The sequence below is a fragment of the Chrysochloris asiatica genome, unplaced genomic scaffold (genome assembly GCF_000296735.1).
Source record: "Chrysochloris asiatica unplaced genomic scaffold, ChrAsi1.0 scaffold00111, whole genome shotgun sequence".
Classification (NCBI taxonomy): domain Eukaryota; kingdom Metazoa; phylum Chordata; class Mammalia; order Afrosoricida; family Chrysochloridae; genus Chrysochloris; species Chrysochloris asiatica.
The window spans coordinates 6,113,200-6,126,736 of record NW_006408629.1 but is presented as its reverse complement, the minus strand read 5'-3'; the positions used below and the strand labels follow the sequence as shown (position 1 = coordinate 6,126,736).

Below are 13,537 nucleotides of genomic sequence, written 5' to 3'. Positions count from 1 at the left end.
ATCACACACAGCATTGTACCTCATGACTGGTCTTGATACATTCTTTTTGACAATGAATGCAATACCATCCCTCTTCAATTTGTCATTCCTTCAACTACATAGTAAACCATGTAGTTGTAAACTTGAAAGTGGCCAATACCAGTCCATTTCAGCTCTCTAATGCCTAAGATATTGATGTTTATGCGTTCCATTTGATTTTTGGCAACTTCCAATTTTCCTAGATTCATACTTCATACATTCCATGATCCGATTATTAATATATGTTTACTGCTGTGTGTCTTCATTTTGAGTTGTGCCCCATAAACAAATGAAGGTCCTATGGGCTTTACTCCCACATGCTTTACTCCATTCACATCATCACAGTCAACTGTACTTTGAGGAGGCAGCTCTTCCCCAGTCGCATTTTGAGTGCCTTCCAACCTGAGAGGTTCATTTTCCGTCACTGTATCTAACAGTGTTTCTCTGCTATGCATAAGGTTTTCAGTGACTAAATATTCGAAAGTAGTCTGTCCCTCCTTCTTCCTAGTCTGTCTTCATCTGGAAGCTCATCTGAAACCTGTCCACCATGGTTGACCCTGTTGGTATTTAAAATACCGGTGGTGTAGCTCCCTGAATCACAGCAACTCCCAAACCACCAGAGTAAAACTGTCAATAAATCAAATGACATATTTTGTTATTTATATCTATTGCACAAGACCTCTTTAAAGTGTTCAAGAGCAATGATATCAGTTTGAGGACTAAGGTGTGTCTTGGTAATTTCAGCTCCTTCATATGCAAATGAAAGTTGGAAAATGAATAAGGGAGACCATAGAAGAATCTATGCATTTGAATTCTGGGTTGGAGGAGAATATTTAAAGTACCATGGACTGCCATAAAAACACACAAATCTTCACTGGAAGAAGTACTGCCAGAATGTCCCTTAGAAGCCAGAATGGCCAGTCTTTTTTTCTCATATTTTAGACAGATTATCAGGAGTGACCAGTCCCTGAAGAAGGACATCATGCTGGTAAAGTGTAGTGTCAATGAACAAGAGAAAGACCCCCAAGGAGATGAATTGGCACAGTGGCAGCAGCAATGGTTTCAAGTGTTACAGTGATTGTGATATTGGACCGGGCAGTATTTCGCCCTGTTCTATATAAGGTCACTATGAGTCAGTTCTAATGACAACACCTAACAACAAAGATTTACAGCCTTGAAATCATATATATATATATACACACACACACACACACACACACACACATATATATATATAGAGAGATTTATATCAAGGAAATGGCTCACCCAGTTGTAGAAGCAGTTAAGTTCCAAGTCCATGAGTCACATGTCAGGTTGCACACTAATCCTGATTCACATAGCTACAGAAGTTAATGAGCCCATGATCAGTAGGCCAGATGGCAGGCTCCTGGCTACAGAGTCAAATGACATAAGGTTAGCATGTAATATGGCAGGCTGCTGATGTCTCCCAGAATCAGCAGGCAATACTGCAGGCAACTGGCTCATAGCTAAAGAACTGGAGGTCAGATGATGAGCTAGATGCAAGATTGAGACCCAGAAAACAGTGAGGTAGCTTTTCCACAGAGTCTACATATATTAAAAAACAGACCACACCCCCAAGGAACTATCCTTTCAGCTGATTGACTGCTCATAGCCAATCTTCTCATGGAGGTGATTTCATTATATGGGAGCTCATGATGGGGGAATACTACATCTTAACTGCCAAATCACTGAGAATCCTGGCCTAGTTCAGTTGACTTAAAACTTTAACTATCACAATGTTATAGGCCATTTTCGGTGATGGTAGCGCCTTTGCTTGGTGGAGAATTCAGGACCCAGAGTCTTGCTGTCATGTGGTCTGCTCTTGTTTAGGGTGTCAATGTTGAGGGAGGACTATAGATGGGATGGTGTCCTGGGCTAAGCCTGAAAGTGGCACACAACTTCTATTTGCATTCTATTAGCCAGAATCCAGTCCTCAGTCACAGGACCACATCTAATTTAAAAGGATTAGAAAATGCAAATAATCTATGAGCCTGGAAGAAGAGGAAGCTGCAGATATTGGTGAGAAATAGCAGTATCAGCCATAGCTCCTCTGATCCTGTAAGAATAAACTTTATCCTTCTAAATATTTTGTGCGAAATCTGACTTTTTCCCTGTACTTAGCATTTTTAATTTATTGCTGTGTCACAGCATATTCATTCACTTTCAGTTCATTAGTCTCCAGTTAATTATTTTTGAATAAATCTCATTCACTCAATCAAGTAAACAAGCATTAAAAATAGATTGCTACTAAAATGAAATTGCCTAAAAGCATTTTTAAAAACTTGGACAATTTGATCATTTTTAAGAATTACCAAGAATGTCAGTTATCATAGTTTGATAAAGTGACTATGGCAAATGGTAGCTTGTATTATAAAAATATTAGCCCAGTTGTTGTTAAATGCTGTAGAGTCAATTCTGACTCATAGCGACCTTATGTAGGGTTTCCAGGAGTGACTGGTGGGTTTGAACTTCCAACCTTGTGATTCACAATCCCATGCTTACCCTACAGCACCACACCAGGACTCTAATAATGCAATATTTTTGTGATATTATGCTTCATATATCATAGGTTCAGTATCTGAAAATGAAATTCTTAGAACCATAATGAATGGGAAATAAAGAATGTGCACCTTGCTTCCTGGTTCCCTCATTAGCATTTGCTGTTGTTGTTGTTGTTGTCAGGTGCCATCGAGTCGGAACCGACTCATAGCGACCCCATGCACAGCAGAATGAAACAATGTCCGATCCTGGGCCAACCTCACTACCGCTGCCACACCCGAGTCCATCAATGATGCCACCTGGCTGATCCATCTCATTGGGGGTCTTCCTCTTTTTCTCTGACCCTCCACCCTACCCAGCATGACATCCCTCTCCAGCGATTGTTTCCTCCGGACAATATGTCCAAAGTAGGAGAGACGAAGTTTAGCCATCCTGGCCTCCAAGGAGCAGTCTGGCTGCACTTCCTCCAAAACAGATTTATTGATTCTTTTGGCAGTCCATGGCACTTTCAGTACTCTCCTCCAACACCACAACTTAAAGGCATCAATTCTTCTACGATCCTCCTTATTCACTGTCCAGCTTTCGCATCCATATGAGGCTATTGAAAACACAATGGCCTGGGTCAGGCGCACCCTAGTCCTCAAGCTGACATCTCTACTCTTCAACACTTTAAAAAGTTCCTGTGCAGCAGATTTGCCCAGTGCAATACGTCGTCTGATCTCTTGACTGCTACTTGCGCGAGTGTTGATAGTTGATCCAAGAAAAATGAAGTCGTTGACAACTTCAATCTTTTCTCCATTGATAAGAATGTTGTTTATTGGTCCAGTGGTGAGGATTTTTGTTTTCCTGACATTTAGATGCAATCCATATCGAAGGCTGTGCTCTTTAATCTTCATAAGTAAATGTTTCAAGTCCTCTTCACTCTCAGCGATCAGGTCGTATCATCTGCATATCGCAGGTTGTTAATGAGTCTTCCTCCAATCCTGATGCCACGTTTTTCTTCATAGAACCCAGCTTCTCGTATTATTTGCTCAGCATACAGGTTGAATAAGTATGGTGAAAGAATACAACCCTGTCTCACACCTTTCCCAATTTTAAAACATTCAGTGTTCCCATGTTCTGTTCGAACAACTGCTTCTTGATCTAGGTACAGATTTCTTAGAAGTACAATTAAGTGTTCTGGAATACTCATACTTCTCAATGTTGTCCATAGCTTGTCATGATCCACACAATCGAAAGCCTTTGCGTAGTCAATAAAGCACAGGTAAACATCCTTCTGATATTCTCTGCTTTCAGCCAAGATCCATCGGACATCAGCAATGATATCTCTCATTCCACGGCCTCTTCTGAATCCAGCTTGAACCTCTGGAAGTTCTCTGTCAATGTATGATTGCAGCCGTTTCTGTATTTTGCTCACTTGAGATATCAAAGAGATTGTCCGATGATTTCTGCATTCCGTTGGGTCACCTCTCTTTGGAATGGGCACAAACATTGATCTCTTCCAATCAGTCGGCCAGACAGTTGTCTTCCAACTGCATTTGCTGTTATTTCCAACAGCATTTGCTGTTATTTCAAGCCAATGCATACATTCCTTCATTTATTTAAGCATGTGCGTTTTAAGTCAAACAATATTTATTGATCACATTTGATGACGTTGGCACTATACCACAAGCCAGGGATCAGAAATAAACAAGACCCAAATACTTTGGCAGATGATGTTTGAGAGTGGGAATTATTAGAATGCCCTAATACTGTCCAGAGGGAGCACTGGGGCTCTATAGGATAAGCACTGGACTGCTGACAACAAGGTTGGTGGTTTGGGCCCCCAATTGTTCCACAGAAGAAAGATAAGGCTTTCTGCTTCTGAGATTTACAATCCTCAGAAATACTATACAGGTTCACTATTTGACAGAACTGACTCACTGGCACTAAACAACAACAACAGCAACAGTGTACATTAGGAGTCCTTGTGTGGTGGTGTAGGATTAGCACTGGACTACTAACTGCATGGTCAACAGTTCAAACCCACCAGGAACTGCTTGGAAGTCATATAGAGGATCACTATGAGTTGAAACCATCACAACAGCACTTAACAGCAACAACAGTGTCCATAGGGTAGATTAGGAATGATGTCAAAGCAGCAATGAAGCTTGCATTATCACTGAGAGAATCCTGGGGATTGTGGAGAAGAGCACTGAAGGCAGAGGGAAAGGGATGAGGTACAGACATTTGAGAGAAGCTGTGGATTGGGAACATTGCAACTTGTTTTGTAGATGAGACATTGGTGATCGATGAGTCTGGAGATTTTAGCAAGAAAAAAGTTTTTGTGATAGGTTAAAGCATTTGAACTTTACTCAGAAATCAGTGAGAAAGCAATGAATTTAAAGCCAGGAGATAACATCAGATTTCTATGTCGGAAAAACTATTCAGGCATAGGATTTTGGAGAACGAATTTGAATGGGGAAGGCTCAAAGCAGGGAGACAAATATGAGACTATTGACTTACCGGTTGTTCTCAAATTGGATGTACTTAAATGTACATTTATTGTGAATGTACCAAAGATTACATTATTCAATTACCATGACGGTTCCTGATACATTTTAATCTTATTATAATATAATTGTCTTTGAATGGTTGCAGAGAGTGATAGGATAGAATTAACAAGAGTCATAGAACTATTTGGAGTCCAGGTTAATGCGCTGGACTGCAAAATTGGTTTGAACCACAAGGTCATCAGTTAAAGCTCACCAGCCCCTCCTTGGAAACCCTATACAGGGTCACAATGGGTCAGAACCGACTCAATGGCACACAACAACAACAACATATAACTGTTTGCATTGTTAGTACTTATAGTTTTGCTTGTTGGAGTTTTTGTTTTCCCTCCTTCCTTGCTTCTAAGACTCATTCTGGTAATACTTCTTCCAACACAGATTTGTTTATTCTCTGGCAGTCCATGATACTTTTAATATTCTTCTCCAATACCATAACTCAAGTGCATCAATTCTTGTATTGTCTTCTGTATTCATAGTACAACTTTCACATGAATATGAAGGTATTAAATATACCGTGACTTGGGTCAAGCACAACTTAGTTTGCAAACTGGTATCTTTGCTACTGAACACTCAAAAGACGTTTTGTGCCACAGACTTGCCTAATGTGATACGTCGTTTGATTTCTTGACTGCTGCTTCCATGAGGGTTGATGGTTGATCCAAAAAAAAAAAAAAAAATGAAGTCTTTGTCAACCTCAGTCTTTTCTCCATTCATTATAGTGTTACTCATTGGTCCAATGATGAGGATTTTTCTTTTCTTTACACTCAGGTACAGTACATACAGAAGGCTGTGTTCATTGATCTTCTTCACTTCCAGCAAGAAGAATCAATGTTATTTGAATCATGATGTTGGCATAGAATATTGAAAGTACCATGACCTGCTAAAATAACAATTGACTCTTTCTTGAAATAAGTACAGTCAGGATGCTTCTTAGAAGCAAAGATGGCATGACTTTGTCTCATATACGTTGGCTATGTCATCAGGAGGAACCAGTTCCTAGAGAAGGATGTCATACTCAGTAAAGTAGAGGGTTAGCAAAAAAGAAGCCCACTGGCGAGCTGGACTACCACAGGGATTACAACAATGCACTCAACCACAACAACAATTGTTAGAATGGTGTAGAACTGGGCAGTTTCATTCTGCTGTGCACAGAGTCCCTATGAGTCTGAACCAACTTGAACAGCAATATTTGTGTTCACTTCCTTTTATTTCTCTTCACTTCATTCTCTTTCTTCCCTCACTGTTTTTCTCCGCCCCTTCTCTTCCTTCTCATCTTCTTTGTTCATCAAATACAGAGATTACATTGTAACTTTGCATGCTTTTGATTATTGTTGTTGTTAAGTGCCGTTGAGTCATTTCTGACTCATAGCAACTCTGTATAGGGCTTCCAAAGGTGACTGGTGGATTTGAACCACCAACCTTGCAATCCTGTGCTTATCCTATAATGTCATACCAGGACTCCATGCTTTTGATTAAAAGTTGGCATTATTGAATTGTCATAAGTCCCCCAGAATGTGAATAACTGTCTCAGTTTCATTAATTGCTAGATTTGGAGTTAGATTGATTTAGACTTGTTAAGCAGAAGGCTCATTTATTCTGAAATGACACCTAGGAGGCTCATTGTTAGATGGCTATTTGCATTTTAAACATTTTCAATATTATTTTAAGAGAACAGAGGCTACCATCTTGTGTGTACTTTGTTTATTGCTGCACAAAAGCAGACTAGGAAAAAAAATACAATTCTAGATGTGCACTTCAAATACATTAAAGGACAAATGAGTTGAAGTATTCATTAGTATCCTGACTCCTGAAAGAAACAAAACATAGCATGGAGACATGCATTCCTTTATTACCAGAGCCTTAGAATGATAGAAAACATATTCAAAACATTTAATTGAACTTTTTAAGATAATATAGCATGGTGGTTCTGTAGGATAAGGATTAGACTGCAAACCACAAGGTTGGTGGTCCAAGCCCACCATCCATTCCACAGGAGAAAGATAAGACTTTCTGTTCTCACAAAGATTTGCAGCCTTGGAAAACCTAGACAGGGTCACTATGAATCACTCCATCGCACTTAACAAAAACAAACCAAATAATGTAATCATTGGCTCAAAATAAGCAATTTGTATTCTCTTGCATCCACTATCTGTCTGCCAGTTTATCTTACTTAGGTGGCTTGCATGTTACTATGATTCTGGAATTATTCCAAATAGCAGTAGAGTCACCCATGGTGGACAGGTTTTAGCAGAGTTTCCACACTAAGATAGACTAACAAGAAAGTCCTGGTGATCTGGTTCTGAAAATCAGCAAATGAAAACCTTATTGATCATGTACTCAAACATACCATCTGTCATAAAGAGGACTCAGGACCAGGTTTCCTTCTGTTACACATACAGAAGCAGACATGACAACAACCAGCAACAGAGTTAACTACTCTAGAATTTTAAAAACATAGAATTTATCATTATAAAATAAAATAATAAATAAAATCATAAATTCTGAAATCAACATTATCTGAGATAATGAATGTGTGAATAATGATGTTAATAACAAAATCTCAATTTTATTGTAGCATGTATACTTCCTATTTTCATCTCTCATTTACGTGCCTTTTCATTTCATCACTGTAGAAATATTTTAATGAGGTTAATGGTTCAACTAGTAACTGATACTGATGCACATGTTGCTAGAAAAAGCCTGGGAACACAAAGTGTGCAGTAGGCAAGCTCTACCTTTTTTTTTTTAAATAGAGGGCTGACTTTTCATTAATGTGCTACATATTAGTGCCATCTTGTGGTTGGATGTAATACTGAAACAAAACAGCAAATGCACATGAAAGATTGATACAATTCAATCAAATCAAATCTGAAAGGGAAATTAAGAAAACATTGACAGTATCATCTAAAAGAGTAATTTACCTACAAATAATTTGACCAGGTGGCTGAAAGACTATACACTGAAAACTATAAAACATTGCTGCAACAAATTTTAGACGACCTAAACTAATGGGGGGAAAAAAATCCTGTGTTCATGTATTGGATGATTTAACGTTGTTAAAATGTCTGTACTACCTAAAATAAATTCAACAGAATCCCTATTAAAATTCCAACAACTTTTGTTTTTTCAGAAATTATAAAACCAATCCTCAAATTCATATGGAAGTACAAGGGAATTCAGAATAGCCAGAAGTCTTTTATTGTTTTACCTAAGAATCAGAGAGAGAGATTTTCAATAACTGATTTACTTGATTGTGTGTGCTGACAAATCCAAAGTCTATAGATCAGGCAAAAGGTTGAAAATTTAGGTAGTTATGTGTCCAAAATTCATAGGCCAAGAAGCATGCAAAAAATTCTGGCAGAGTGCCTATTTAAAAGCTTGATGTAGAATCTGTGTTTCTTGGTAAACCTGTTTTTAATTTTAAGGCCTTCAACTGATTGAATGAGGCCCATCCACATTTTGGAGGATAATTTGCTTTAAAACCCACTGCCATGGGGTCAATTCCAATGCACTGATTTAAATGTTCGTTAATCACATGTTAACTCTTTCATAGTAACATATAGTGTTTGGCAAAACACCAATATGCCATAGCCTAGCCAAGTTGACACATAAAGCTACCCATCACGAGGCTTCTTTTCTCTTGCTGAATAAATGATCTTCAAACAGTTTGTGGGAAAACTTCATTATCTTTTAATTCCGTTTCTTTCCATGAATTTTTTAAAAACACCTCCTATAGTAGAAAATATACAGGCATTAGAGTCAAACTATTTGGTTGAAATTCTAACTCCATTTCTTGTTAGGTATCTATCCATAGCAATTTATTTGACATCTCTGATTTTCTTTATCATTATAGGGCGTGTGGAAGGTATTAATAGGTAATATGATGCAACTTTGGACTTCTAGTATGGTGCTGTAGGATTAGCACTGGACTGTGAACCACAAGGTCAGCAGTTCAAACCCACTAGCCACTCCTCAGAAATGCTGTAGAGGAACGCGATGAGTCGGAAACGACTAGATGGCGCTTAACCACAACAGTGATGCAGCTTATTTAATAAACATTTATTCCTTTCTCGTTGATACTTTCTTCTGAGACCTCCATCCCTTCCTAGAGTTCCAAAATTGAAACCTTCTGAGCAAGAGAGACTATGGATCCAAGGAACAACTTGAAGCCCAATTTGAGACTCATATTTACCTAACTAGATTGTTGTTGTTGCTATGGGTTAGCATATCAATTCTGAGTCATAGCTACCGTGCTTCTCCTACAGTGCCTCACTAGGACTCCCTAAGTATATCAGACTAATATAAAATTTCAGCAGCATACGTAAATCTTTGAAACTAGTTACAACAGTCAAGAACATTGGTCATTCTTTTTATTGGTAACCAGATGTTACTAAGAGAAATGTCAGATTGATCTCTATGGTTTAGGATTTCAGTTAAACTTACATATGCAGCATCAAAAAAGATATCTAAATACCAAGACAAAATTGCGCTATTAAACTCAGAAGATAAAACCTATCAAAAGTATTACTACTAATAGTATTAATTATAATAGTAATTTAGGGTCACTTCAATCACATGAAGAAAAATTGAGGAAAAGTGCTAGCCCATATTTTTCCATATAACGTGGTGGTTAGTGGTAGTGTGTGCTGTTGAGTCCCTTCTGAGTCATAGCGACCCTGTGTAGAGTTTCCAAGGCTATTAATCTTTATGGAAACAGAAAGCGTCATCTTTCTTAGAATCAACTGATAGATTCGAACTGCTGACTTAGCAGCTCAATGGGTAATCTACTATACCAGCATTTGATAAGATTCATTAACGTTTTTATACTTTAAGTACTTTTTGATGTTTAGATAAGCCATCATTCTCTTGCATCTGCGGAAAGGTGTGATTAATGTGGATCAATCTGTGTCTCGTTAACAGGAACAAGTGATCCATACGTGAAGTTTAAAATTGGAGGAAAAGAAGTTTTTAGAAGTAAAATAATACATAAGAACCTCAATCCTGTGTGGGAGGAAAAAGCTTGCATTCTTGTTGACCATCTTAGGGAGCCATTGTATATAAAGGTGAGCCATTTGTTTGTTTCACACAATATGCAATCTGACATAGAAATCTCTGTGAAATGCTTTCTTATCATGTCTCTTTGTCTGAAGACCTTTTTGTTTGTTTATCAGAGGTGTAGTGTATTCAGTTAAGCACAACTCTAATCTACTGTAAAGATGATAGAAATAAGATTGAAAGAAGAAGTTACGGGGAGCATTTTTCTTCAGGACAGTTCTAATGCCAGTCATTTAGAAAGGTTATGAAATACATCTCCTCTTGCTTGATGCTGTTAACCGATCTAATGTACTCTGGCAACATGTGGAAACAAGCCTCTGGAATTTCTATGAAGAAGGAGAGCTTACACAGAATTCAACCTTTTGGTTTAAGAATTATATCACGGGACCCACCATGCTTGGGAGGAGAGAAAAAAAAATTGGTCTTTATTGTTGTTATTAAGTGCCATTGAGTCAGTTCCAACTCATAGCAACCCTATATGGAGTTTCTAAAGAACAGCTGGCAAACCCCCTTCCAAGACTGAGACTCAAGGGAAATATATGAGCAGGCATGTGGTCTTGCTGGTGACCACGTTGGTCTACCGATAAGGGAAAGTGGGGGGAAAAACAACAATGAAGTTGTGGGCTAAGTCCAACCACGTTCAATAGACTCCTGTCAACCTAGATTGAGACCTGGTTGGCCAGAGTATGGCGAGACCTGGGGATTCCTGGGCCCAGGGACAGAGACATGGCCACAGTGGACTAGAGCAGAGAGTGAAGTGTACAGCTAATATAAAGTGAGGGGAGATGCATAAGAACACCCATACTTGCAGATAGTACCCATTTGATCTGGCTTCAATGGCTGGATGATTAGAACTTGCCTGGAGGAAGAAAGAAGAGAAAAAATGAGTAATCCACTACAGTTTGATGAACTTGACCTACACTTATGGATGTAGTAGCTCAGGGGAGGGAACGAATCTTTACAGCGAGGATCATACTCACCCCCTTGATACACAGAGTTAACAGGGATGGGCAACTTACACACTGGCTACCCAAAAGGTGGGAGGCTATGAAAGCATGAGGTGACTGGCTTATAAGCTTTAAAGAGGGAGCCTAGTTCCAGAGTGTGTGGAGGAAGGTAGAATCTCCACTAAGTGGTTTCCAACCTATCTGGACAGAGCTGGTGAAAGGAGATGGGAATAAGACTCTTGTGGTTCAATAGTGAATAATTGCTATCAGGACTGATTGTGAGAGTTACAAATGTAAAGGTAGATGTTTTGTAACAAAATGAGGGGAGTGGTTGATCTTGCAGTCCAGGAGCAGAGGACCCTGTGACCATCAAGGGAGAAGAGTGGAGTACGAGACCCTATCCCAGAGAAGCAGTGATGCCAGAGATGGAGGCAGAGACGATGAAGTGGAGAGATGGAGTGGCTGGGGACTCTGGAGTCAGGGAGGGAGAGGGTCTGTGTGCTGATGGCTGGGAACGGCTTGCAGGATGTACCCTTTTGTTGTTTGAATGGTTTTGTATTCCAGAGTGCTTCAGTGTACTTCCAAAAAAAGCAACCAGAGGGAATGGAAGTAAATGCTGTTGAATGATGATGCATGGAGGGGATTGTAATCATTGCAATTAAATGAACTATGATAGGATGAATGTAAAGCTGATATTTTCCCATGTAAAAACTGTCATTCAATTCACATTAAAAACTTAAAATAAAAAAAGAACAGCTGGTGGGTTTGAACTGCTGACCTTGTGCTTCACAGTCCAGTGCTGATCCTACAGTGCCACACTTGGAATCCAACAATTTTATAATAGCAGATTGCCATTATCTTTCTCCCATAAAATGACAGGTGGGTCCAAACCCAAGTGCTTAACCATTGTGCTACCAAGTCTCCATTATATTACCAAAACTTAAGTCTTTGGTCTCATTTTATACAGTTTAAAAATGTAGGAAAGTATTGCAATCATAATTCCTTATCTTATTTTCATGTTTGTCTTTCCTTGAACTCATATCTTTAGAAAATTATATTCTTTTTTGCTCATATGTTCTATCTGTTCAGTGACCAAACCACATTTTACTTTTACCATAACATCACATGCTCCATATTCTTTTCTCTAAATTGTCACTTCTTAAACATAGGCTAAACTATCTTATGTAAATCCCTCTTTCAGCAATCTCTGGGATTCTTCCGACCTCACCTTCTTCACCCTGAATGTGCATTGCCTCCATTGTTTCTCTCCTACACAGACAAAACCAAAACAATATATTCAACTAATAGCAGAACATTTTATAAGACCCTGAAAAGATACTCTCCTAAGCATACAGTTCTAGAAGTCATTATGGGGAGAATCGATCCATATTCACTGAAGAAATGGACTCAAATGGACATTGGCTAAAGTAAATGAGTAACACAGAACTAGTAAAGCATCCTGTCACCAATAATGTGTAAGGGCACAGGAGTTACCCCCTCTTGACAGAGGAATGACCTTCCTAGGTATGATGTTTCTGCCCTTCTTCTCAGGTCTACAGACAAAAAAGAAGAAGAAGAAGAAAGAAAATCTGCATGAGAAACAGAAATCATTCACACAATTAAAAAGTTGAGATAGGGGATGAAAAAGAAATAAAGAAAAGATAACTGTGTTATAAAGATATTTTATTCCAGTGAGTTTAGAAGAGATTAGTTAGAGCAGTTACAGTTACGAAGGAAATGAAGAGGAAAGGAAAGCCAGATGGTAATAAAGAGAGCAGTGAACTGCTTGAGTCCCTTTAAGAGAAAAAATAAACAAAAAACCTGTATGGAAAGAAATTTCATTTAATTACTTCTGCTATTGATCTCTATGTGTCTTTAATATTTGGAAATATTACTCCAAGATAGAACCATGTGGATCTCCAGTCTATTAAGTGGTTGTAAATGAACTCTTCCAAATTACATCAATATTGGTTGGGTCTTTTAGCACTTCTCTTGTACTCAAGAATCCCTATTCATTATGTAAAAAATCCAAATGTCAAAATGCATATTTCAAAAGAAATATATCAGAAACAATAATAAAAAAAAAAAAAAACATAAAGTACACAGGAAAAAAATTTGACCTAAAAAATTGCCCTTGTTTGAGCAAGATATGTATATGTGTGCTTTAAATGGAGACAGTGGCACTGTAGGTCAAAGTACTTGGTTAAAGGCACATGACAACCCCAGTCCATTGACTCCCACTGACCTGGAGATGAGCGAGAGAGGAGGAAGAGCTGGGCATCCAGCTGATATGAAGTGAGGGGAGATGCACAAGAACTCCCAAACTTGCATACAGTACCCTTTTGAACTAGCCTCGATGGCTAGATAATCTACTAGAGGAAGATTGAAAAAAAAAAAAAATTTTTTTTTTTTTTTTTGATAAAGGAAACAAGGGTAAATTGCTTC

General features: G+C 38.5%; 1 protein-coding gene across 1 annotated transcript in view; it reads left to right on the top strand.

The window, feature by feature from the left end:
• The window catches only part of MCTP1 (multiple C2 domains, transmembrane 1), a 956,699-nt gene that overhangs the window by 547,701 nt on the left and 395,461 nt on the right, over window positions 1-13,537 (top strand). Inside the window, exon 3 of the mRNA XM_006867878.1 lies at window positions 10,011-10,153. Coding sequence (XP_006867940.1) covers window positions 10,011-10,153 — 143 coding nt within the window. The remainder of the gene's footprint in view (window positions 1-10,010; window positions 10,154-13,537) is intronic.